Genomic DNA, 25,924 nt, shown 5'->3' with positions numbered 1-25,924 from the left:
TCCCATCATAAGGGAGAAACACAAACAAATAGACAAAAATAAATTGCCCGTGTTGAAACGTCTGTACGCCGTATGGCCCCTGAAAACTCAATTTCCCCGTACAGGAATACGGGTAAACCGTATGGGTTGCCAGCTATGCGACGAAGGGATTGAGAGGAGGGAGGTGGGCACGGACGGACGATGAAAGCGGCACACGTGTCCTCATCGCCGAGACGCGGGCCGCGTGGGCGATCAGGAGGTCAGGAGAACTGGGATAGAGATGGGGGGAGCATGGGGAGGGGCAGGCGAATTTTGAGAATTTAGGGAAGCGAGGGGATGATGGAGAGGGATAGGAGAGAAGGGACAGGAAGATGGGGGAGGGAGGACAGACGATCCGGAAGCAGGAGAGGGAGAGTAGAGAGGAAAGCAACGAAAACCATGAGATGGACGGCAAAGTGGGGTTGGGAGAATCGAGGGAAATGGGAAGGCTGGAGTGGGAGGAGAGGAGAGAGTTCAGTTTCATTTATTTGGTATAGCCCTGTGAGCCATTCGGCTCTTAAATCGGGTGCAACCGCAACAAACAAAAAACATGAACAAGAAAAACATCTTAACCGAGCACAGAGCGGCAGCAGACGGCACCTCGAGCCACCACCGCGCGTCCACGAGAAGTTGCCCGGTCCACGCTCGCGAGGAATTGGCGCGCAACAACCTCAGGACACGTTGCTCCATTTAGAAAGTGTTTCTTTCGTGAACGGTTGAGTAACACTGGCGCGCAAGGAAATAGAGAACGAGGGAATGGGGCGCCGCGGGTGGGTAAGGTGGGGAGGGGAGGGACATAAGGGAGTGAAGGAAATTCGAGAGGGCTCGTGTGACCCCTCTTCTCCCCTCGTCCTTCCCTCCCGGTGACGCAGTGCCGAGGCGGGCGGTGGTGGTGGCAGCTCGCGATTGACGTCAGCGCCCGGGGTTTTGTGCGCGAGCTCGGCTCCCCCGAGCTACCACCCCCCCCGCCCCGCGCTGCTCCATCATTCATCACGTCCCCACCACCACCATCATCATCACACCATTGGCGCTCGTGCTATCAGGCTGCTGTGTATTCGGCCTTAATTGGCAGAAGACGCAACCCTGGGTGGGGGAGGGAGGGGGGAACACAGATCTCGTAGAGAGAGAAAAAAAACAACTCAACACATTGATCAACAGCGCCGTCCTTAAATGGGGTAAATATAAGGGGCGACGTTTCGGGCAATGGGCCTTCTAATTAGCAGGACAAAGTGGCTATGACCTAGTGGTCATTGCCCGGAACGTCGCTTACCACAGTATATTGTAATTCCTATTGAAGAGCGGTGTCAGTGACGAACGTGTTGAGAGGCTATTGTGCTCGTCGTGCGCACGGCCGTTGTTGTGTTTTGGTGAGGCCGCGGAGGGTACGAATGGGGAGGGGAGAGGCAAGGGGAATGGTGACCGTAAAGTTGCGGCCAGCGCCGTCTTCACCGTGGCGATCTACCGCCGTTAAACCCCCAACCACCCCCAGCGTCTCGAGGCAATTTAAATGCATTGACGTCACTGCTGCACTATGACGAAAAGCTCGGCCGGGCAACGCTTTTTACAGTCTGTGCCAATACCATCGTCCTTAAGTGGGGAAAAATACAGCGCATATATAATGGGCGACGTTTCGTGCCAATGGCCCTTCTAAACAAGCCCCCCCCCCCGTCATGGTTTTAAGAGAGCAAATTGTGCGACTGTGGTCACCACCCACAACAGACCGTGGAACATCCCACGACTCAATGCCCGATTCCCAAATGATCACAGCGATACACCAACTCCGATCTTCACTCATTGTCAGAGAGGAGGTGGGGGGGGGGGGCACTTTCGCCGACAAGGCATCAGCGTGAGGGCCGCCACACATTTGAAACCACTGGGATTTGGCCGCACGATGATGATGGGGTGTTTTCACGTTTGTCTATAGTCGGAGGGCCGCACTAAAGGCCACCAAGGGGACGCCAGTGGCTCGCAGGCCTTGCGATGAAGAACACTTGGATAGCCTCTATATCAGTGGTTTCTCACCTTTACTGCAGCCTTACACCCTTTGGTTATCAATCGTAAAACAACGTATCATGTTAATAAATACATCGGTTTGATGAAGCAAAGTCGTTGTACTCACGTGCCCGTGCTTAATTTGTGTTTCGATTATTTACCTTCTAAAACAATCTGGCCATGTCTCGCACCCCCCAGAAGGGGAATCACGCACCCACTTAGGGGATGCGTGCACCCACTTAGGGGATGCGTGCACCCCAGGTTAAGAGCCACTGGTCTACATCAACATCAGCCACACGAAGAAGAACAACAAGAAGAAGACCCCCCGGGGTCGTGCCGCCTCTGGGTGACGAGAGAGATAGCCGCGCCTCTTCCTAATTCACCCCCATCCCCACACCCTCAAGCGTCGTGGCGGCGCAGAGCGCGACACGAGGAGGGAATGCAGAGAGACGTGAAATTGGGTTTCATCGCGACGACGAAGACTGCGACGCGATTCGCGAAGGGAAAACCCGCGACAGAATAACCGGCGTTCCAATCTGTCACGGCGCGTTCTGAGCGTGGCTGCCCCAGAGAGACACGCCGGGTGTCCCAGTGTCTGCTGCACGTCGCTACTACCACGAATGCCACGGGCTGCTGCTGCTGCTGCCGCCGCGGCTGCTGCTAGGATCGAGCCCTTAACATTGGTGGCACGCAGAAGCGTAACTAGCGTGGGGGGGGGGGAGCAAGGGGGTGCCTTGGGCCCGCTCTGGTGGCCAAAGCTACGAGTTGGGTCCCCCTTGACCAACCACCATGAGATATGGTTTCAACAACAGCGTAAAAAGAAAAAAAACCCGTATGTAATTATGTGATTAGGCAAGAGGAGCCGCCTTTATATAAATAGCCTAGGTGCGAACGTGCGAGACGAATCAAATATTGGGGCCTCCGCCTGACCGATTTCGGCAACCCCTTGAGCTGATGATGCAGCCACGACGCCACTGGTGGCACGTCAGTCGTGATATGGGTGGCGCGTATAGAGTAGTTAGGGCAGTGGTTCTGAACCATTACTGCAGCCTTGTAAAACCCCTTTGATTCTCACTCGTTCAAAAATATATATAACGTTCAATAAATACGTAGGGGTTGATGAAGTAAAAAATTACGTTGCACTTACGTGACCGTGCTTAATTTGTGTTTCGACAATTTATTTTTCAAAAAATCCGGCCATGCCCCGCTACCCCCAGAGAGGGCATCTCGCACTCCCAGGGGGCGCGTGATGCACCCCCCAGGTTAAGAAGAAGAACCACTGAGTTCGATGACGGATTGCGGTGGAGCCCAATTCCATAAAACACCTCGGCTATCATGTTACACACGCGCACAGCACCTTCCCGACAGGAGGCTAACGTTTCAAACAAGTTCTTGAAAAAAATGAGCTATTGCTCGAAACGGTAGCCTTGTTATCTTGACGATGTGTGAGAAGGCCATTGTTTATGGCGCTGCTGGTGAATTGTTTTTTTTTGTAAGTGTACACCGAATACCTGTACACACATACAAGACAAAGATCCCCCGTATAGCCGTAAACAGACTTTCGGGCCAAGTGCTGTGAGCGACCACCTGTCCGGCACAGCACACGGTCAACACCACGTTTTACACATTGCCCCAGGTACTCATTTGAGACTGAGTCGACCTAGAGGAGGCCCAGAATCGGTTCAGATAATATAATCGCCATTGATGCTGGCCGTGAGCGGCAATCGAACTCGGGTCGTCGGGTTCGTAGCCCAGGGCGCTAACCGCTACACTACCGCTCCCCACACTCACCTTGACACGCGCACCACAATCACCCTATGCAACAATCGCCGTGCACAGACACGCGCGCACACACACACATCGCCTATTTGCCATGCAGCAGCATGTCCCAAAGTGGTACTCTGCAAGCTCGAGCATTATACAAACTATCGGTGGTGATTCTTTAGTGATCATCCATTTATTAAATACGAAATAGGAAAAGCACACATTGTTTCGTTTCATGGCTGAGCGAGATTGGGCGTTTTCAGTCGGCCAATATCTTTGTTACAAATTACTTTCCACTCTCTATTATGTACAGTACTGAAAAAAACGAGAAAATATACCCTCCGTCGTGTTACAATACCGCACAGTAGTTCCTTTCAACCTATTTACGCGTTTAAGAAATGTACAAATCAAAGCGATCTGCTGCTGAATACTAAAATGTGCCCATCTCTTAACACGGTTAACACCAATATTGTAATTATAACATCGATACACTGTGAACTTACTGCCTGCCACTGCCTGCCATTGGTTCAAGCAGGCGTGGACGCACAACTCAAACACGAAACCAAAGCATTCCTCCACATTGTCAGTTCCCCAGCTTCCCAGCTCCCCATCTCCACAGCTCCACAGTTCCACAGCTTTCCCAGCTCCCCATCTCCCCAGCTTCCCATCTCCACAGCTTCACAGCTCCACAGCTTTCCCAGCTCCCAGCTCCACAGCTTCACAGCTCCACAGCTTCCCATCTCCCCAGCTTCTCAGCTCCCAGCTCCCCATCTCACCAGCTTCACAGCTCCCAGCTCCCCATCTCCCCAGCTTCACAGCTCCCCATCTCCACAGCTCCCACCTCCCCAGCTTCCCATCTCCCCAGTTTCCCATCTCCCCAGCTTCTCAGCTCCCCATCTCCCCAGCTCCCCATCTCCACAGTTCCACAGCTCCCAGCTTCCCATCTCCCCAGCTTCCAGCTTCTCATCTCCACAGCTCCCAGCTCCACAGCTTTCCCAGCTCCCATCTCCACAGTTCCACAGCTCCCAGCTTCCCATCTCCCCAGCTTCCAGCTTCCCATCTCCACAGCTCCCAGCTCCACAGCTTTCCCAGCTCCCATCTCCACAGTTCCACAGCTCCCAGCTTCCCATCTCCCCAGCTTCACAGCTTCCCATCTCCACAGCTCCCCAAAACCTCAGATTCACAGCTCCCAGCTTCCCAGCTCCCATCTCCCAGCTGCACAGCTCCCCAGCACACGATGCTGCAGTCGTAAATGAAGAATGGGTGACGAGCTACGCAGTGCGGTTTTGGCAGCCAAATGGTGAATTTTGTTGGACATGGCTATCGATTCGTCCATTAGCAGTTTACAACCAAAGCGCCGCTCGCGGTCACAGAAGTTTGTTTCACAGAGTTCGTGGAGGGGATCGGGGACGGGTGGCCTGGGGAGAGGCACCGTTTTGGCACTTGCGTCTGCGGTGTCCTGCCATTAAGCATGTCCCCACATAAACGGCTGGAACATCGCAGGAATTTGCTCAACAATTCAAGAAAGCAGTAGTTTACACCAATTATAATACGGTACATTACTTGTGCCCTCAACCAAACACAAGTACAGCCTCGCAACATTCACGTGATAACGGCTGGAAGAGCCGACACAAACTCGCCCTCGGTCTCGCCACGTTTGATAACGAATCGGGCCGCGCGACTGCGAGAGATGAATATCGCGGCCACGTGCCTGCCCCAGGTACCTGTCTCTGCGTGTGTGTCCCAGGTACCTGTCTCTGCTTGCCTGCCCCAGGTCCCTGTCTCTGCGTGTGTCCGAGGTCCCTGTCTTTGCGTGTGTCCTAGGTACCTGTCTTTGCGTGTGTGTCCCAGGTCCCTGTCTCTGCGTGTGTCCGAGGTCCCTGTCTTTGCGTGTGTCCTAGGTACCTGTCTCTGCGTGTGTGTCCCAGGTCCCTGCGTGTATCCTAGGTACCTGTGTCTGCGTGTGTGTCCCAGGCACCTGTCTCTGCGTGTGTGTCCCAGGTACCTGTCTTTGCGTGTGTCCTAGGTACCTGTCTCTGCGTGCGTGTCCCAGGTCCCTGCCTCTGCGTGTGTCCGAGGTCCCTGTCTTTGCGTGTGTCCTAGGTACCTGTCTTTGCGTGTGTGTCCCAGGTCTCTGTCTCTGCGTGTGTCCGAGGTCCCTGTCTTTGCGTGTGTCCTAGGTACCTGTCTCTGCGTGTGTGTCCCAGGTCCCTGCGTGTATCCTAGGTACCTGTGTCTGCGTGTGTGTCCCAGGCACCTGTCTCTGCGTGTGTGTCCCAGGTACCTGTCTCTGCGTGTGTCCCAGGTACCTGTCTCTGCGTGTGTGTCCCAGGTACCTGTCTCTGTGTGTGTCCCAGGTTCATGTCTCTGCGTGTGTGTCCCAGGTACCTGTCTCTGCTTCGCTGTCCCAGGTATCTGTCTCTGCGTGTGTCCCAGGTACCTGTCTCTGCTTCGCTGCCCCATGTACCTGTCTCTGCTTGTCTGTTCCAGATACCTGTCTGCGTGCCTGCCCCAGGTACCTGTCTCTGCGTGTGTCCCAGGTCCCTGTCTCTGCGTGTGTCCTAGGTACCTGTCTCTGCTTGTCCGTTCCAGATACCTGTCTGCGTGCCTGCCCCAGGTACCTGTCTCTGCGTGCGTGTCCCAGGTACCTGTGCCCGCGTTAGCTCAGTCACGACAGTGTCCGTGTAGGACCCGCTTGAGCGCGGAGGTTGCACGGTGCGGCTGATGCGGATTCATCGGTGAACCAGTTCCGTGGAGAGAGAAGATGCGAGCGGAGAGAGGAGAGTAACACGACGACGGAATAGAGGGGAACACGGAGAGGTGAGTGGAGAGTAGGAACTGGAGACAGAAGGGTGGAGATAGGAGAGGAAGGATGAGAGGAGGCACGGGAATGGAGAAGTGGAAAGATGAGACGAGGGGAAAGTGGAGACAGGAAGCATGGAGGGCGGAGAGCGGAGAGTGTCGAGGGGGAGAGACGCGGGGGCTGGGCAGGGGAGCGTGCCCGCGGTCACACGGACGGAAGGGGGATCATGTTCCTGTCCGCTGGCCTCTCGGGCTCCATCAGCAACTCCGTGAGCTTGGGGGCCGCGCACACGCAGGCGCTGCCCCCGCGCTGCCCCCGACGGGGATGCTGTCCCCTTCGCTGGTGCTGCACGCTGCCCCCAGGGCTGCTGGGAGGGGACGGGCTGCTGTTGTAGATGCTGTAGTAGGGCTCCACGCGGCTGTTGATGGGCGACGAGGCGCTGTGCGCGAACGGGCGGCGCTCGGAACGCGGCCCGGGACCCCGACGCCCCTCGGCCCCGGCCTGGAGGCTGTGCAGGCTGGGCCCGCACGCCTGGTCCACTCGGGGGCCGCGTGGACCAGGCGGCTGCTGCTGCTGTTGATGCCGGTGGTGCCGATGGTGGTGATGATGGTGGTGGTGGTGGGGACGGTCGTACGTAGACGCCGGCCGCTTCGGGGAGAGGATGCAGGCGGAGTTGGTGTCGTGGTGGGACGACTTTGCGCAGTTTGCGCTCAGGTTTCCTCTCCCCACGGCGCGCAGCCGCGTCTTGGGCCGGCAGCAGCAGCAGGTGCAGCAGGAGGTGCAGCAGGAGCAGCATGTGCAGCAGGTGCAGACGCCGAGCAGCGGCGCGGAGAGCGCGCGGAGGCAGCAGGAGAGGCGCTTCCACAGCCCTGCCCCGCTGCGCGAGTAGAGGAATGGGTTGAGGCCCGACTTGAGGAAGAGCAGCGTGTAGCCGAACACCTCCAGCTGCGTGCTGGCCACGCCGCCGTTGGGGCCCGCGGACATGACCCCCTGCAGCAGCGCCACGGACAGCGGCATGCAGCAAGCGAGGGCCGACAGCGCGATCACGAGGCACGTGAGCAGCGCCTTCGAGTCCTTCGCCGTGGCCATGAGGCCGGGCCCTCGCATCCTCGACGCGGGGTCGTCGGCGGGGCCGTGGTCGCGCGTCACGCCGGCGCCCGGGGCCGCCACCGTCGCCGCGTCGGGCTCGCCCGGGGGCCGTGCCCCGGCCCCCGGGCGAGCCCCCGGCGCCGCGTCCACGGTAATGATGGCGCCCTTTCGCACCCGCGCCTTGAGCCGCAAGGCGTGCGCGATGAGCGCGTACGAGACGGTGAGCACCACGAGGCACAGCAGGAAGTCGGCCGCGTACGCGTAGAGCACGAGCCCCCCCGAGAGCAGGGGCAGGCAGAGCTGCGGGCCCGGCCCGGGGCCCCTCGTGTGGCCGCGGAGGGCGGCGAGCGCGGCGAGGATGAGCCCCAGCGCCCAGAGCAGCAGCGACAGGAGGAGCGCCGAGGCGGACGAGGCGTGCGACACGAGCATGGCCGCGGCCTGGCTCGGCTGCTGGCCCAGCACGAGGCGCAGCCTCTGCACGGCGATGACCGACACCGTCTGGAGCGACAGCAGCGGGAAGGCGGCGGCCGTGAGCTGCAGCGAGAAGCAGAGCGAGTGCGAGACGGCACCGCGCGCCCAGTGGCGCACGAGCAGCACGGAGCCCAGCATGGGCGCCGTGGCGCACGACACGAACAGGTCGCAGAAGGACAGGTTCAGCACCAAGAAGTCGAAGTGGGTCCGCAGCTTGCGCAGCGACGGGTCGAAGAAGGAGAGGAACACCACGAGATTGCCGTACGTGCCCACGCAAAAGAGCAGCGCCAGCAGCAGCGTGCAGGCGGCCAGCGTGGCGCGGGACAAGGCCGCCGGCGCCGCGGGGCCGACCCCATCGGGTGCGGGCCCGCCGGTGTCGGGCAGGAGGTGGTGCTGCTGCGGCTGGCTGTGGGGCAGGAGGAGGAGGTGGTGGTGCTGCTGGCTCGGGGAGGCGGACGCGTGCAGCGGCGCCAGCAGGGGCCCCGGCCTGCTGTCGTTCATGTTGGCAGGGGGGCGCGCGCAGTGAAGGGACCACTCAGGCCGCCAGGTGAGGCCCCCTCAGGTTTCCAGGTGAGGCCCCCTCAGGTCTCCAGGTGAGGCCCCCTCAGGTCTCCAGGTGAGGCCCCCTCAGGTTTCCAGGTGAGGCCCCCTCAGGTCTCCAGGTGAGGCCCCCTCAGGTTTCCAGGTGAGGCCCCCTCAGGTCTCCAGGTGAGGCCCCCTCAGGTCTCCAGGTGAGGCCCCCTCAGGTTTCCAGGTGAGGCCCCCTCAGGTCTCCAGGTGAGGCCCCCTCAGGTCTCCAGGTGAGGCCCCCTCAGGTCTCCAGGTGAGGCCCCCTCAGGCCTCCAGGTGAGGCCCCCTCAGGTTTCCAGGTAACGCTCCCTCAGGTTTCCAGGTGAGGCCCCTTCAAGTTGCCAGGTGAGGCCCCCTCAGGTTGCCAGGTGAGGCCTCCTCAGGTTGCCAGGTGAGGCCCCCTCAAGTTGCCAGGTGAGGCCTCAGGTTGCCAGGTGAGGCCCCCTCAGGTTGCCAGGTGAGGCCCCCTGAGGTTGCCAGGTGAGGCCTCCTCAGGTTGCCAGATGAGGCCTCCTCAGGTTGCCAGGTGAGGCCCACCTCAGGTTGCCAGGTGAGGCCCTCTCAGGTTACCAGGTGAGGCCCCCTCAGGCCGCCAGGTGAGGCCCCTTCAAGTTGCCAGGTGAGGCCCCCTCAGGTTTCCAGGTGAGGCCCCCTCAGGTTGCCAGGTGAGGCCTCCTCAGGTTGCCAGGTGAGGCCCACCTCAGGTTGCAAGGTGAGGCCCTCTCAGGTTACCAGGTGAGGCCCCCTCAGGTTGCCAGGTGAAGCCCTCTCAGGCAGTCAGGTGAGGCTCCCTCAGGTTGCCAGGTGAGGCCCCCTCAGGCGGTCAGGTGAGGCCCTCTCAGGCGGTCAGGTGAGGCCCACCTCAGGCGGTCAGGTGAGGCCCTCTCAGACGGCCAGGTGAGGCCTCCCACGGCCCCGCTCCTTCCTCATCTTCGCCTGGTGGCGCCCGACCTCCTGGGTGAGACGGAGAGAGCGCGGGGTGACGCGGGGCCTCGCATTTGTCACACGGCGCGTCCTGGAGTCCTGGACGACCTCGCAAGCCACATGGTCCCGTCTCAAGGGATTAAGACAGGCGAAATCGTTGACTTAAGACACATCGCTTGATTTGGCGCCGGAGGAGCCAAATCCCCTCGTAGTCCTCCTCCCTCCCCACCACTCCAGAACCCCTATCGTGGTGGTGGTGGTGGGGAGGGTTCCCCTTAACTGCTCACCACAAAGTCCTCTCGTCCCCTGAACCGCTCACCACAAAGTCCTCTCGTCCCCTTAACCGCTCACCACAAAGTCCTCTCGTCCCCTTAACCGCTCACCACAAAGTCCTCTCGTCCCCTGAACCGCTCACCACAGGGTCCCGTGACTCCCGTCATTCCCTCACCCACTTTCTCCTCGAACCCCCTTCACCTCCTCCCTAGCCCCGTGGGATTCCTCGTCCTCCAGTGAATTCACTACAGTGGGCCCTCCTCCTCCTCCCCTCTTCACCTCGGGGGTCCTGTGCCCCCTCGTCCCCCTCGTCCACCGTGACTGGGCACACGACGCGACACGATCCTCGCTCTGACAATCCCGGCTCCTGCCCCCAGCAACTCGCTTGAGTCGACCCCGGGTGGTTGACCGTGGGCGAGACTGCGTGGATGTGAGAGGAGGAGGGACGGGATTCGTGCCTGGGTGTTGGAGAGGGGGGGGGTGACTGTTATGGTGTTTGTGTTATGGTGTGTGTGTTATGGTGTGTGTCTTTGTGTGTGTTATGGTGTGTGTGTCTTTGTGTGTTATGGTGTGTGTCTTTGTGTGTGTTATGGTGTGTTTGTGTGTTATGGTGTATTTATGTATGTTATGGTGTGTGTCTTTGTGTGTGTTATGGTGTGTGTGTGTCTTTGTGTGTGTGTCTTTGTGTGTGTTATGGTGTGTTTGTGTGTGTTATGGTGTATTTATGTATGTTATGGTGTGTCTTTGTGTGTGTTATGGTGTGTGTGTGTTATGGTGTGTCTTTGTGTGTGTTATGGTGTGTGTGTGTCTTTGTGTGTGTTATGGTGTGTGTGTCTTTGTGTATGTTATGGTGTGTGTGTCTTTGTGTGTGTTATGGTGTGTGTCTTTGTGTGTGTTATGGTGTCTTTGTGTGTTATGGTGTGTGTGTCTTTGTGTGTTATGGTGTGTGTGCGCGTCTTTGTGTATGTTATGGTGTGTCTTTGCGTGTTATGGTGTGTATGTGTGTCTTTGTGTATGTTATCGGTGTGTGTCTTTGTGTGTGTTATGGTGTGTCTTTGTGTGTGTTATGGTGTGTGTGTGTCTTTGTGTATGTTATGGTGTGCGTCTTTGTGTATTTTATGGTGTGTGTGTGCGTCTTTGTGTATGTTATGGTGTGTCTTTGTGTGTGTTATGGTCTGTGTGTCTTTGTGTATGTTATGGTGTGTGTGTGTCTGTGTGTGTTATGGTGTGTGTGTCTTTGTGTGTGTTATGGTGTGTGTGTCTTTGTGTATGTTATGGTGTCTTTGTGTGTTATGGTGTGTATTTGTGTGTGTTATGGTGTGTGTGTCTTTGTGTATGTTATGGTGTGTCTTTGTGTGTGTTATGGTGTGTATGTGTGTCTTTGTGTATGTTATGGTGTGTCTTTGTGTGTTATGGTGTCTTTGTGTGTGTTATGGTGTGTGTCTTTGTGTAGGTCGACTCAGCCTCAAATGAGTACCTGGTGCGGTGTGTAAACATTGCCCCTAGGGAGACAAAGGCGGTCGGGCGTGGTGCTGGCCACCCACCCCCTCGTGTACCGTTCCGGCCTTCATAGGTGCTCGCTAACAGCACTTGCCCCTACAGTCTGTTAAGGCTATATGGGGGATCTTTATCTTTGTCTTTGTGTATGGTGTGTGTCTTTGTGTGTTATGGTGTGTGTCTTTGTGTATGTTATGGTGTGTATGTCTTTGTGTGTTATGGTGTGTGTCATGGTGTGTGTGTCTTTGTGCATGTTATTGTGTGTATTTGTGTGTTATGGTGTGTGTGTATTTGTGTGTTATGGTGTGTGTGTCTTTGTGTATGTTATGGTGTGTGTCTTTGTGGATGTTATGGTGTATTTGTGTATGTTATAGTGTGTGTGTATTTGTGTTATGGTGTGTGTATTTGTGTATGTTATGGTGTGTGTCTTTGTGTATGTTATGGTGTGTCTTTGTGTATGTTATGGTGTGTATTTGTGTGTTATGGTGCGTGTATGTGTGTGTTATGGTGTGTGTCTTTGTGTATGTTATGGTGCGTGTATTTTTGTGTTACGGTGTGTGTCTGTGTATGTTGTGGTGTATGTCTTTGTGTATGTTATGGTATGTATTTGTGTATGTTATGGTGTATGTGTCTTTGTGTATGTTATGGTGTGTGTGTCTTTGTGCGTGTTATGGTGTGTCTTTGTGTTATGGTGTGTCTGTGTATGTTATGGTGTGTGTGTATTTGTGTATGTTATGGTGTGTGTATTTGTGTATGTTATGGTGTGTGTGTGTATTTGTGGATGTTATGGTGTATGTGTGTATTTGTGGATGTCATGGTGTGTCTTTGTGTATGTTTTGGTGTGTGTATTTGTGTATGTCATGGTATGTCTTTGTGTAACTAAATTTCCCTGTACAAGAATATACGAGTACATCGTATGGGGGGGTGTATATGTGTGTATATGTGCGTATATGTGTATATGGTGTTTGTATGGAGAGTATATGGTGCATGTATGGTGTGTGTGTGTATGGGGTGTGTGTGTATATATGGTGTGTGTATGGGGTGTGTATATATATGGTGTGTGTGTATTGTGCGTGTATATTGTGTGTATGGGGTGTGTATATGGTGTGTATTGTATGTATATGGTGTGTGTATTGTGTATATTATGCACATTGTGTTTATTGTATGTATATGGTGTGTATGCATATTGTGTGTAGTGTATATTGTGTATTGGATGTATATGGTGTATGTATATGGTGTATGTATATGGTGTATGTATATTGTGTGTATTGTGTATGTTATGTGAGTGTGCACGGCGTGCGTCGCCGCATGCCAATGTGAGTCCTCACCCCCAGCGAGTCCCACACAAGCGCAACCCATACACAGACAACAACATCATCATCGTCACTGCTATTCCAGTAACAATAGCACAGGGGCACGGCGAATGAATGCATTTACCCCGATTTCGTCGTAGGCGCGTCTCCCTCCGCCTCCTCCTCTTCCAGAACGCGCGGATCGAACATCAACGAATGAGTGAATGAATGAATGAGTGAATGAATGAATGAGGATATGAATGGACGCGTTGGTGGCTGATGCGTGATTGCAGGAGCTCGGGTCTCCGCTCGAAGGATCCACCGGGCAGCGTCTTCCTTTCCTCCTCGCGATGCGCAGCCTCCTCCTTGTGTTTTACGATGTGACACCGCTATTCTCTACACACATCCCCCCCCCCACCGCCTCCTTCCCGCTAGCCGACAGACGCCTGCCTCTTTGGAGCTGCATTTAAAACAGCGCACGAGAGACGAACGTCCCGCGAGGAATTGCATCGCTCGCTCTCCGGAAAAAAAGTGGGCTTAAATAAACCCGAGCATCGCTCGTATATTTGCAGCGCGAATCGACTGCAGCGACTGCCGAAATGATGAATCGGTCTGCTGTGGGTGGTGTCAGCTCGCTCGGTTCGCTCTGCCTGCGCGGCGCTGGCGATGCGCAACACTGTGGCAACGTGCATCGGGGATGGGAAACACGGGGCGTGCGCATGTACCATGACCTTCAACACCCTCGACACGGGCCAAAATGGTGGGAGACCACGCGAAAGGATGGGAGCAACAACAACAACAAAAATACTCGGCACGTTCGTCTATAAAGTGGCCTTAAAAAAAAGAGGGAAATATAAAATGTGCGATGTTTCGGCCAATTGTTCTTCTTCCTAGCGCGTGTTGCGCTACGCGACTGCTTGCTTGCTATGCAGAACACGTCACGCTTGTCGGACGTGCCGATCACGTTGTGCGTATGTGTAAATCGTACGATTTCGCACGACTGCTAACGCAGTACGATCAATTAAAGAGTTGTACCAGGCACGCCGTGGGCAGTAGACAATGAAGCAAGACTGCATCAACGGCAATGAGGTTGGTGGTTCAACGCTGGATAACATCGGCAGCGAAAATGTTGGAATACAGCAGTAAAAATTAAATACAGCAGTACAAATTATAAACAAATAAACCCATGAGTGTGCAAGGACTCTAAAAAAATCTGCCGTAAAATTGCGCTAAATCACAAAGTGCAAGCAATTGGAGCTTGTACCATTGTCGGTAATCGTGACTTGTGCGCCTATAGACCCATTGAGTAGGGGGCATTTTTTGACCGCACGGATATTTCAATTCTGCAGAATGCAGCCAAGCAATGTTTCTCAGAATACCTGTGTACGCGTTTCGTCGCGTTATACATTGGGGAAAACACGTTGCCATTCTTTCCCATCAGCCTTAAATCGAATGTAATTATCATCACTTAGAATTGACCCATGCTGGCAGACCCGTGCTCATTTCCAGGCCGGTGTCTTCACCTCGAGCCGCACAGGGACAGCTGCCACTGGGTGCCCCCTCGGATAGACTGCAGCAGGGCAATGAAATCCTTGAAAAATAAGTGATGCAAGGTGCTTTAAGTCGTCGAGGCATTAAGTGCCCTTTGCATGAAAATACTGAGAACAATTCGTATGCTTTATTCCACAGGTCATGTCCACTTATCCATCAACACTTGCAACAGTAGACTGCCTTCAGGAGCTGCAGAATGAAAATATACAGCACAAGAAATCGGGGGTAGAAACTATTTTTTTGAGCTCTACATTTGTCGCTTAGGAACTAAGAGCTCGTTTTTCTTCCTTTAAAATTCGTACTTGTTGAACGTTCATGGTCCAATTCTACAAGCAATTATCGGTTTTAAATGTACCTTTATTCCCATAAAAATATATAGGTACAGTATATCCCCCCCTTGCTTTTATATTTCTTTCGCGATTTTAGTGGTTTATGGGCAATTACTTAATTTTTCCCTTTCCCACCACATCAATGCTTCATAGCATTTACATCTCCAAATGTATTGGATGCTGTGCGCGTGGACACGTTGCGAGTTGTGCATTCGGATGACGGAAAATTAATGGATCTCCAGTAACGCATTATGCAACACAGCTTTCTTTCTGTATGACGTACGATTTGATAAAATTGTTTATTTCCTTTTAGACAAAATTATGAAATCATTTTCCCGGGGGGGGGGGGGTGTGTGACTCACAACATGTGCAGTCTGTTTCAAAAACGTGCACTGATCAAGCACACGTGGCAACCTCACTTTTGTGAGGTTTTGTTAATAATGAAAGATGACGAGTATGTCTTTGTTTAAAAACGCACCAATCATGTTTTTGTTTAAAATTTCAACATTTGGCACGATAAAATATAAATCACTCATTCAGATCCCTTTAAATGACTCCGGGATCGAGTGGCCGATGAATTAAAATAATTTTCAGTCAAAATCAAAATGCCAACGTCAAAAAACGCTGCCTCTTGTCGCTAGACAGCACGTTACAGTCGCTTAACGAACCCAACGAGACAAACGCCTGTTGAAAATATCAAACCAAAATGGCACCAGTCTTGTCTGGTCACAAACTTGGCTTCCACGTGTGGTGCCAGCCGATCGCTTCCATCGCACAAAGTCCACTTATACTCCCTGAACAATGAGCTGCAAGCAACAACTTCAAAGGTAAACAGGTTTAAACAACAAAAATAAAACGCCGTAAAACAAAAGATAAACCCAAACAATCATAATGCATAAACAATTTACTACTGCAATTAACAACAATGCAAACTCTTAATCAAGAAAAACAATTAAAAACCTAGCAATATACAGGTTCTTTCTCTGAGAAAGGATTCGAACCTTCCCCGTCCTTGATGGGGACTGCACCCCACACACCCGGCATTTTGAGTAAACGAGCATAGAAGTGCTCGAAAAACCTGGCGCGGAAATATTTCACTATTCATTTCATGATCACATTTTAGCAGAGCATGACATGCTTTAAATGAATACTGTGGGTATTGCTTGTGTAAATATTTATTTAGTATTGTGCATAAAAAGGCAAATGTTCAGATGCCTGTAAATGTCTCGGTTTTTTTTTATCATGCAGAATCCCCAATGACGCCAATGCGAGCTTTAGCTGGTCGTCACCAACAGGAGACGGAATCTTTTGGTGATGGATTCTGGTCCCACAAGGTCAACGGCTCACAGTCCCAAAAGCATCACCGAAAGAATATCTGGAAACAAAAACACACACATCTCTCAAGTAAATAAGTAGATCAACTATGTTCAGTCCTAACAGTTTGAAATAGATAAAAGCGTAAATCTCCACGTGGTCCGTTTTTAAACTCACAATCTAGGTTCACATCTCGTATGTTGTGTTCATGAAATTTGCTAGACTATGCACTGTGTGCTAATAAATCCGCATGCCGGGCAATATATTGTCTTACTTTATACCGTGCTGGCTCATGCATAGTAGCAGGGAGACACAAGCAGGTCTGTGAGCACCACCAGCTGATCGTCTGTGAACTGCTGCTTGTGTTCCTGCCAGTTGTCGTGGTGCGTTCGTCGGAAGTTGGTGAGCGTCTTCTTCACCGTCATCTAAAAAAAGTAAAATCCACAGTCGCGAGCAAATGTGTTTATAGTCTTCAAAAATGTTATTCGCTCACAAAAAATATATCTTAACTACATCTCAATTCTGTGTTGGCAGCTCAAAATCGAAGTGGAAATTCCCCATTCTTATTGAACTACTCAATTGAAATATGCAAGCAATCATAGCCCCTTCCTGCAAAGACTTGGTAGGTTCCTCCTGAAAAATGTCATTGGACTCAGTGAGGCTATTTTGGGTAAACGAGCATAATCATGATAATGTCCACCTCCCAATAGGGCCATCGATCTTAACTAAACACCAGATGATATTAATGTTATTGACCCGAGATGGATGATGTGTGGAGTCGATCCCCCACTGAGACCCAACTCCGTGGCTTGCCATGTACGAGTCGAGTAATTTACCACAGCGCTATTGAGCCGGATTATAACTTTACATTCGGATCATTATGGAGATAAAAACAGCCAGCACGCAAAGCTATTCTGAGATTTCCTTCCGAGCGGATGTTGTGATGCTGCAGCCCGCAGATTACCTCGATGGGCTGGGGATCATTGAGGTGCTGGCTGAGGTCCATGAGGAGCTGGGGCATCCAGGTGGGCACCTCGTAGGGGCTAGAGAGGATGCAAGCGCTCAGCCCGAGCACCCCCGCGTGGCGCCGCACCAGGTCTGCACGAGTCACACACACACACACACACGAGCCTCAGGTCATCAATAAAACCTCTGCTTGTGGCATACAGCAAGTTTTCTTATTGTCTATTTTTGTAGAAAATCCAACCATTGGTGTTTTTTGTGGAGCTGGAGTAAAAAAAATGTATTTGGTTAATTATATTCTCCACAGCGGTCACCATTCAAAAAGGGTAATGCTTGTTGTGATGTTGGCATTATCATTGCGCAGCGTGGCACTGACAATTATCTGCCTCACTACGACAAGACATGGCGAACAGAGCAAACAGAGTGCGTCAACTACACCAATAATTATTGGTGTAGTTATAATTATTGTTGCAACAAACAATTAGTATAATATAACTGAAAGCGCACCTGTGACAGGTATGGGCTGGCTCGCCTCCCTGTGACGTCGCTTGGGCATGCGTGTCTGGCTCAGGCTCTCAAAGTGGCTCTGCATGGCCTCGTCCATGTGCAGGAAGCTGCACTGCAGGAGGCCACTCAAGGTAGTGGCCGCCATCTCCCGCACCTGAGCCAACACCAGTTGCACGCAAGCACGCACGCACTCCACATTAATCTGGCTCAAATGCCCCAAAGGGAAAGTACAATCATATCTTGCGGTGTATCTGCCATATTTTTTTATGGGAAAAAACGTTTACTGTGGGCGAGTCAAAAATGCAACATTAAAAACCACTATGAAGGCAAAGACCTCCCATATAGCCCTTACCGATTGTTGGGGTAAATGCTGTTAGTGAGCACCTATTAAGGCCGGCACAGCACACAAAGTGGTAGGTGGCCAGCACCATACCGAGCCTTCTTTGTCCATGCAGTGCTGATGTTTATGCATTGCACTAGGTACTTATTTCAAGCTGAGTTGTCCTAGGGGAGGTCCAGGACTGGTTCAGATATTCAACACCGATGTTTGCGAGTGGGAAATTAACTCAGGTAGTCGGAGTGCAATGCGCTAACCACTATACTACCACTCCCCACAATCCACTATAAACACAGTGGTGTGAATGCAGATGCATTGTAACATGTTAATACAAACCAAGCTGTTTGACAGTTCAGCCAAGCGATAACAATTCTTGGGATCAGATGTAGACATAAAATGCCCATTGGTCACATTCAGTCGGTCACAATTACAAGCGTAATGATGCTTTGTTGTGAGGCTGCCGCTTGGATGTTTGTATACAGAGTTTGTACAACATGGTAACTTGCCCCGTGATGGCAGGGCATGGTGTATGGAGCAAACACAAAGTGGTGCCTTGCAAAAGCAGTATCAAGGCTATTCATGTTGAACTGGAAATTTGACATCGTCAAAGCACGATCACAAAGGATTGAAATTTTCCAATGCAACTGCAAAATAAAATAATCCCATTTCCAGTGCTAAACACATCGAATCGCCTAGCTGGCATGCACTACATTTTTCACCAAATTGTCATAAATTCAATGCCTTCTCATTTATTTACTTTTGTGCTTTCAATGCCTTCGTGTTAATGGTCATCAGCATGCGGACGACCGTTTAACTTCGAGTATTTTGAAGACCAAAGCAAGACCTCGATGAGAACATTCTTTGCATCCGTGTCGGTGAAGTGTGAAATGCGGTCAAGGTTCCCATCAAGTCCAAGATAAAAAGACTCCAATCAACGACGACCTGCCACTGCCACCCAGGCAAGATGAAAATCCATGTCTCGGCTGACATCCGAGGTTATCTCTTCTCACCGGAATAACGATTAGCCCACAATGAGCAAGAGCGATGGAGGGTCACGTTTTGGGTATTGTGTCTTTTCCTTTGGGTCACGCGCTGCATACTGATACGAGATCAGCATACATGCAAGGCCAAACTTCCAGGAACAATTCACCACAGGGAGATATTAATAGATACCCATTTTCCGTCAACATGGAAAATAAGATCTACACTACAAAATTACCAATGTCAATGACAGTAATGAAACGTGAAAAAAAAACAACGTTTATATACGTACAATATTTTAAAACTAAACAATGAGATTTTCAAGACACCAGATTCAACCAACACCCAGGTAAAGTGAAAATCAGGTTCCGTGTAACTAACTTCTGTAAAAGTCAACTTCATGCATTTTCATTCCAACAAAGAACAATATGTCTGTGACACCACCGTTACCACTTTTCTATGAACATCGAATGCATATAAAGCATCTCATCAATGTCGAAAATGCGGCCTTTTAACGGACTGCACCAATTTTGTAATTACCACAAACACGAGTCAACGGGTGCGACATGAACCGCGACGCGGCAGCCAGAAGATGGCACAGGGACCGGCAGGGCACTGCGACCTGACTGCACCGCTTAGCCAGTCTGCTGGGGCCCCCAGGGGGGTTGCTATGGTAACTCACATCAGCAGGCTAAATGGCAGGCCCCTGTCTCACCATGGACAAAGCCAACGTGTGATGGGAACCCGTGCGGCAGTGAAGAGATGTCCTGGGGTGTCATGGCAGGTGTCGGAAGTTTACGTGTTTTTCCCCCCAAAATCTTTTGGGACGCAAGCGAAATAACTGGCCATCTGAAACGTTTACGTGGTCAAAATTAAAAAGTGGGAGTAAAACCACAGTGCGCTATAGTTTTTTTTACGGAGGCTACATTTTATACGAAGAGTCTAAAACTGGCACTCTTCCAAAAATGCATCTGGGAGCAAAGTGACCCAGGTGCACGTAAATTGGCTACATTCAGCAGATTTTAATTAGCTCTGTGACATCGTAATTTCACCGACATTCGCTTTTATATCCAAACAAGTTGAAACTGTGCATAATAACCCTCGAGTATGCCGAGTGCATTTTGTTTGTGCATATGGGTATATATCACGTGCACTTGCTCACGTGCATGCGTGCGTATGTCCAACACCCCTGGCTCAAGACAAGTGGATTGAGGAAGTCGGTCAAGACTTGCAGTGCCGACCAATGCGTGGCGTGCCGACCACTGCGGACATGCATGTATGCGTGCGTGTATGCGTGCGTGTGTGGGGAGTGGTAGTGTGGCGGTTAGTGCACTGCACTACGAACCCGGAGACCCAAGTTCGATTCCCGTTCACGGCCAACACCGGTGATAATTATCTAAACTGGTCCTGGACCTCCCCTAGGTCGACTCAGCTTCAAATGAGCACCTGGTTCATTGTGTAAACATCGTCACAAAGGAGGCCGGGCGTGGTGCTAGCCACCCGCCCCCTCGTGTGCCGTGCCGGCCTTCATAGGTGCTTGCCAACAGCACTTACCCCAACAGTGTGTTAAGGTTACACGGGAAATCTTTGTCTCTGCGCGCGTGTGTGTGTGTTGGCAGAGTGAAAGCGCTCCATGTTGCACCTCAAGCTGCTCGTCCTGCAGGAAGGCGAGAACTTGCTTACGGATGGAGCACACGGCCTCCGGGTCAGCGAGGAAAAGGAAGAGGTTGTAGAAGACTGTGACCTGCAGGTAGATGAGCGCCGTGTAGCGGGCATGCCACGAGCTGCTACACGAGATCTGCGAACCACAGAGACAAAGATCCCCCATATAGTCTTCAGCAGAATTTTGGCGCAAGTGCTAATAGCAAGCAGTATATTAAGTCTGGCACAGCACACGAGGGAGTGGGTGGCCAATACTATATCCGGCTGACTTTATCTCCCCAGCGCTGATGTTTACACACCATACAAGTAAATCAATTGTAAGTATCTTCTTTGGTTCTTTCGGTAAAGTCACCACGTAGAATGAGAATAAAATAATAAATTGATAAAATAAAATAACACAATAATATTCTCACGACGTTTCGGCCACAACACAAGCGGCCTTCATCAGGTGAAGGGACGAGACTGTCGTGATCTGAATGTGGCTCTTTCACTCCAGCGCTGTCCTAGCAGACAGTCTCGTCCCTTCACCTGATGAAGGCCGCTTGTGTTGTGGCCGAAACGTCGTGAGAATATTATTGTGTTATTTTATTTTATCAATTTATTATTTTATTCTCATTCTACGTGACTTTACCGAAAGAACCAAAGAAGATGAATCATTGCAGTCACGAAAGCTTTAAATCGAAATTCAATTGTAAGTATGTATGTTTAACATCTTTCGCACTGTACGTAGCCAACCGTGCTAAGCCTAAGTCGACCTCGGGGAGGCCTAGGACCGGTTCAAATAGTCACCATTGTTTTTGGTCGTGAGTGGAAATCGAACTTGGGTCACCGGGTTTCTCGTGCAGTGGACAAACCACTACACTACCGCTCCTCACCACGCACTCTGAACCACGCACACACACGCCATCGTAGTTACTACACATACATGTCTAAAACCCTTTGTCAGTTCATCACTGGATGGGGGCCTCCTCACATTATGGCGGGTCATTATGGTAATATGACTGTACACCATCATTGTGGGCTGAAAGCAGCCAGCATAAACGTGACAGCACAGAAGTTCAGCAAAACAATGGAAAAGTTAAACTGCCCGATGTTGCTCACCAGGTAGCCCTGAAGCCTGTAAAACCTGTTCTGCATGGTGGTCGCCCCTACAAACACTATCCCGGTTTAAACCTGACGACAACGGGTACATCCCGGGTCAATTCAGTAACTGCATACCCTTACACTATTAAAGTACTAAACTGAAACTTTGAATTTTACCAGGTAAGGTCCACTGAGCTATATAACTCTTCTTCAGAAGCGACTTGGTCACAAGTGATAGCCCAATTAAGTGGCTTATCATGTGTAAATCTATAGCAGCCAAATACTCTACATGCACGCTTCTAAATGTGGAGGTAAAAACCAGAGGGACCCGGAGAAAAATCCAAGATACCTCGGGGATAACACACAAACTCCAACTCTACAGGCATCAGGGATGGGATCAAAACTCATGACCTCTTGCATACCAGGCGAGGTAGGTAACATCTCGCCACCGCAGGGCGCTCCTACCACATCCATTATGTCGACAACGCAGCGTGTGTAAGACACCACGTAAAGGCTTGGTGCTCGTGCACGCCCGGGTCACCTGCTCGAGCATTTTGAAGATGATGGGCACGTGGTCAGTGGGCAGCAGGGTCTGGGCCACGAGTGAGAGCGCCAACTTGGCATCGCTCTTCATCTCATCGTAGCTGGCATCGTTCTCCACTGGGGTAATCTGCAACATGGACAAGCAACACATTAAAGACTGATTGACTGCTGAGCTCGGTGACACAAACGTTTCATATTTGTTTTCTTCAGTGTATGCACAGGGAATTCGAAGAATGAATCAATATTAATTAGATTCTATTATTCCCGTGAATGTAAAGGATTGTGAATCTAAAAGAATGTGTATACTTGGGAAGTCTACTAACATTGAACAACGACTGCACGAAAGACAAAAGAGTGAGGATCGCAAGGGCAAAAGGGGTAATGGCAGAATTCAAATAACATTTGGAGAAGCAGGCAAATCAGCTACAAGACCAAACTGAACATCTTAAGACATTGCATGTCCAGTACAGCTGTTCATGTCTACGAGACTTGAAAGAGACAAGATATTGGCATTCGAAATGTATTGCCGCAGAAGGATACTGCATCTAAACTGGACCCAAAGAAGGACCAACATATAAATGAGAAAATGGTTGCACATAGAAGAAGACCTGATGATGCAGGCAGTGATAAGAAGGAAACTGGGACTATTTGGATACATATGTAGGATGGACAGCAACATGAAACTTAATAGTGTGTTAAAAAAAATGGAAGGAGCCATAAAAAGAGGTAGACCTAACATAGAATGGCTTGACTACAAAAGAGATTGGTGCCAGAGAGATGTGCACTAAATGAGCATATTGGCACAAGACAGAGGAAAGTGGAAACAATGAAATGTACAGTGGACACCTACGGGCTACCTGCCCATGGCATCGTGATGATGATTATTCCCATACCTTACAAATGAGTGGTAGCAGCTGTAGGTGCTCCTTCGGAGTGGAGTAAAGGGACCGCCCAGCGCTCGCCATCAGCCACTTCAGCACTAGAGCCACAGACACAGACCAAATGTGACGAGGCATCATTGATCGATCGAGCGAGTGATAGGAGACGCTTGCTTCGGTGCCGTCTCGCCACCACAGGGGCTCATCCCTAGTGCTATGTACGTATGTATGTTGAACTTCTTTCGCACCGTACGTAGCCAACCGTGCTAATCGGAGGTGTGGGAGAAGGACACGCATAACTAAATACAAAAAAAGCAGTTCTGAGGAAATGTTTTCAATCTAAATTTTAAAATGCAAAGCTCCAGCGGCTTCCTACTCGTCGCTCTCGGGTTAAAAGCGAAACGCCGAACAAACGCCTGTAATTTACACCATTGGTAGGATGAGGCTAACGAAAAACAAAAATCTCTCAATTTCATTAATCGTATTGTTTTAGCCGATTTGAAACACTTTCTAATTTAAGCTATTCATCAAGAGGGTGCCTCCAAGCAAGCAATCAAAACACAATTCTCACGTCATCAAAAATGTTTTGCCTGCTCCCCAGAGGTGAGGGTCTCACCTTTTCAAATGAACAAATATTCACTTTTGAAATGGTGCTGTTTTACATATTTTTAGCGCACTGGTCATCCTCGTGTTATATTTGGTTCTTACATTTGAAGTGGAACAATAAATACAGTAGACTCTCGATTATCCACACTAATGACAGGGAGGACAGCCACAGATAATTAAAAATTGCAGATAACCCAAAATTATTACATTTTTCCACTGATCTCTTTGCCAAAAAACACTAATATAGGGATAAGTTATATTTAAGTTAATAAAATTGAGTTTCTTAATTAATAAAACTAAAATTTGTAGGAAAGAATGTATTGATCTTGTTTTATTACAAAAGTCCATACAAAAGCACACCCTCACTTCAAAAGGTTTGAAAAAACCTTTCCTGCTCCCGCGCAGAAGACTCCGCCCCACTAAGTGGTTAGCAGCAGACGCACGCCAATCAAAATAAATAAATTTCTACCCACTGTTCTAAAGATATGCAACCACTGTACTGCAGAGGCGATCACGTGGATTTCGGATTAACCGGAGCACATATTTGTTTAGTTCAAGCACGTCACTTGTAATAAACATATCCAAGAAGACCAATGTATAACTGTTTTTAGATTATGAATTTGGGATAAGGAAAAATCCAAGAGTTATTAATTTATGTCAAAATCTCAGGTGCCGTGGTTAATCCGCAAAATCGGATAAACCGCACGCGGCTAATCGAGCATCTGCTGTACCTTTCAACAAAACAAGAGCGGCACAGGGGACAATCGGCGAGAGCTGCCTGCCGGGCTCACCAGTCTTGAGCAGCTTGATGGCCTGCACCACTTCATCAGCCTCCTTGCCGCCGCCGTTCTCCTCCAGCACGTGGTTCGAGATCTCTTCGTCGAGCTCCAGCAGCGGCTTGAGACGCCGCACCACGCTTGCGGCAAACTCGGCGCGCCGCGGCGACAGCGTGTCCACGCCGTTGGGCAGCGCCACATCCAGCATGAAGATGTTCGTCAGCACGCTGCGCAACACAGGGGAAGGATCGCGTGGCCGGGTGCAAGAGTTAAACGAATCGCACGTAAGCATCCGACAATGAACTTCTACAACTCAATTTCCACTGAGCAGATTATCACGTGGACTCATGGGCCTCCACCATAAGAATGTGGAATTTCTGCCAATGGCTCTAGACTTAACAGAGACAAGCATCACCAAATGATGACAACACTTTGATATTCATCATTATAAACAAAATCTAAACATTTACGTGCAATACTTTTACGTGTGTGTGTGTATATATATAGCTAGTACCTCCCAATGCGCTCGCGTACATTCTTGTACACCTGAGTAAGCATGGGCTCCAGGTAGCCAAGCAGGGCATGGAGTAGGCTGGGTACACGCCACTCCTGCTGTGCCAAGCCGCCCTGCAGCACGTACAGCCGGCTACAACACACAGCCGTGCACCATACGCCTTACCAAACAGCACGTACGGCCCGCCACTTAAACCACGCTTCACAAGCGTGTTCAATACTGCTAGTTACTTTGGACAAGACAACAGCGCACATATACGGTTATGCAGAAGTGGCCGAACGACAAAAAGCATGTTACATCATAGGGGTGGGATTTTTTTTATTCACTCACACAAGTAGATATCATCCTACATCGGAAAAATGGATGCAATTGGATCAGTACAGATACCGTATAAAGTAGGGTGACAATGACCAAGTCAATTGGCCCTGAAATACTTGTTCCTTCAAGGCTGTCACTTTACTTTCTATGGCAAGATTCCACATATAAAAAAAACACCCCACCGATTGTTAGAATTCATAAATCACAATCAAAAGTGGCACGAAACTTCCAGCGCCTCGAAATAATTTTGCCGAGATGACGAGCCACATACAAATCACACCATTCAAAATAGCTCGCACCATTCCTCTTATGGGAACAAACTTTAGTTTCACAAAAGCCATTTTCCACGCATGCCTTTAGCTGTTTTCATTAAGCGAATTAAAACTGACACATGGTAAACCCATCCAGTGAACATTTGGCTCAAGTGAGCTGAACTATTCATACGCCACCTTCACCATACCATTCGTGCAGTGGATATGAAATGTGGTAACTTGCTACTTTAAAGACCGATGCTCTACTCACAAAATTAGTGAGGTTAACGTCCTCCTTATTGGTTCTTACCTCGCATCACTGAAGGAGCCTCCTTCACCACTGACAGGAGATTCCATGAGCATTTCAAACAGCCAGTAGATCTTCCTTGGGTCCTGACTCTCCTGCAAGTAAGTCACACTTATTTAAATACTCAAAACGGGCACTTTTGATTTAATATTGTAGTGCGGCTATGTTTGCGAGACCACATGCACGAGGTGCCTACACAGGAAGTGGAGATGCACGTTCCCCAGTCCATGAAAGTTTCCACGCTGATGTTGGACAGTGCTGTGCGCAAGAGTGGGCAGATGAGTCCCCACATCTTCTCAACCTGAAAACAA

At 50.6% G+C, this 25,924-nt stretch overlaps 2 protein-coding genes across 6 annotated transcripts in view; both read right to left on the bottom strand.

Moving 5' to 3' along the window:
* Nucleotides 1-486: 486 nt before the first annotated feature.
* On the bottom strand, nt 487-9,039 carry GPR75 (G protein-coupled receptor 75). The gene has a single exon (XM_076065121.1). The coding sequence runs from the start codon at nt 8,636-8,638 to the stop codon at nt 6,782-6,784; it is 1,857 nt and encodes a 618-aa protein (XP_075921236.1). The 5' UTR covers nt 8,639-9,039; the 3' UTR covers nt 487-6,781.
* Nucleotides 9,040-14,349: 5,310 nt separating this feature from the next.
* PSME4 (proteasome activator subunit 4) overlaps nt 14,350-25,924 on the bottom strand; it is a 32,785-nt gene continuing 21,210 nt past the window's right edge. For 2 of the 5 annotated variants that reach the window (XM_032947728.2, XM_032947731.2), the window contains 10 exons: nt 25,810-25,914; nt 25,617-25,708; nt 24,738-24,869; nt 24,239-24,450; nt 22,857-22,942; nt 21,962-22,090; nt 20,318-20,473; nt 17,358-17,511; nt 16,852-16,985; nt 14,350-16,312 (listed from right to left, as the gene is read on the bottom strand). In XM_032947728.2, the coding sequence (XP_032803619.1) occupies nt 16,178-16,312; nt 16,852-16,985; nt 17,358-17,511; nt 20,318-20,473; nt 21,962-22,090; nt 22,857-22,942; nt 24,239-24,450; nt 24,738-24,869; nt 25,617-25,708; nt 25,810-25,914 (1,335 nt within the window). In that variant the 3' untranslated portion in view covers nt 14,350-16,177. Of the gene's footprint in view, nt 16,313-16,851; nt 16,986-17,357; nt 17,512-20,317; nt 20,474-21,961; nt 22,091-22,856; nt 22,943-24,238; nt 24,451-24,737; nt 24,870-25,616; nt 25,709-25,809; nt 25,915-25,924 lie in introns of those variants that run through there. The other 3 variants (XM_076065119.1, XM_076065118.1, XM_076065120.1) reach the window with 3 other exon arrangements.

The sequence above is a fragment of the Petromyzon marinus genome, chromosome 6 (assembly GCF_048934315.1).
Source record: "Petromyzon marinus isolate PM22_M1 ecotype Great Lakes invasive population chromosome 6, UKy_Petmar_22M1.pri1.0, whole genome shotgun sequence".
In the NCBI taxonomy this organism is placed as follows: Eukaryota; Metazoa; Chordata; class Hyperoartia; order Petromyzontiformes; family Petromyzontidae; genus Petromyzon; species Petromyzon marinus.
This window is presented reverse-complemented; position numbering and strand designations above follow the sequence as displayed.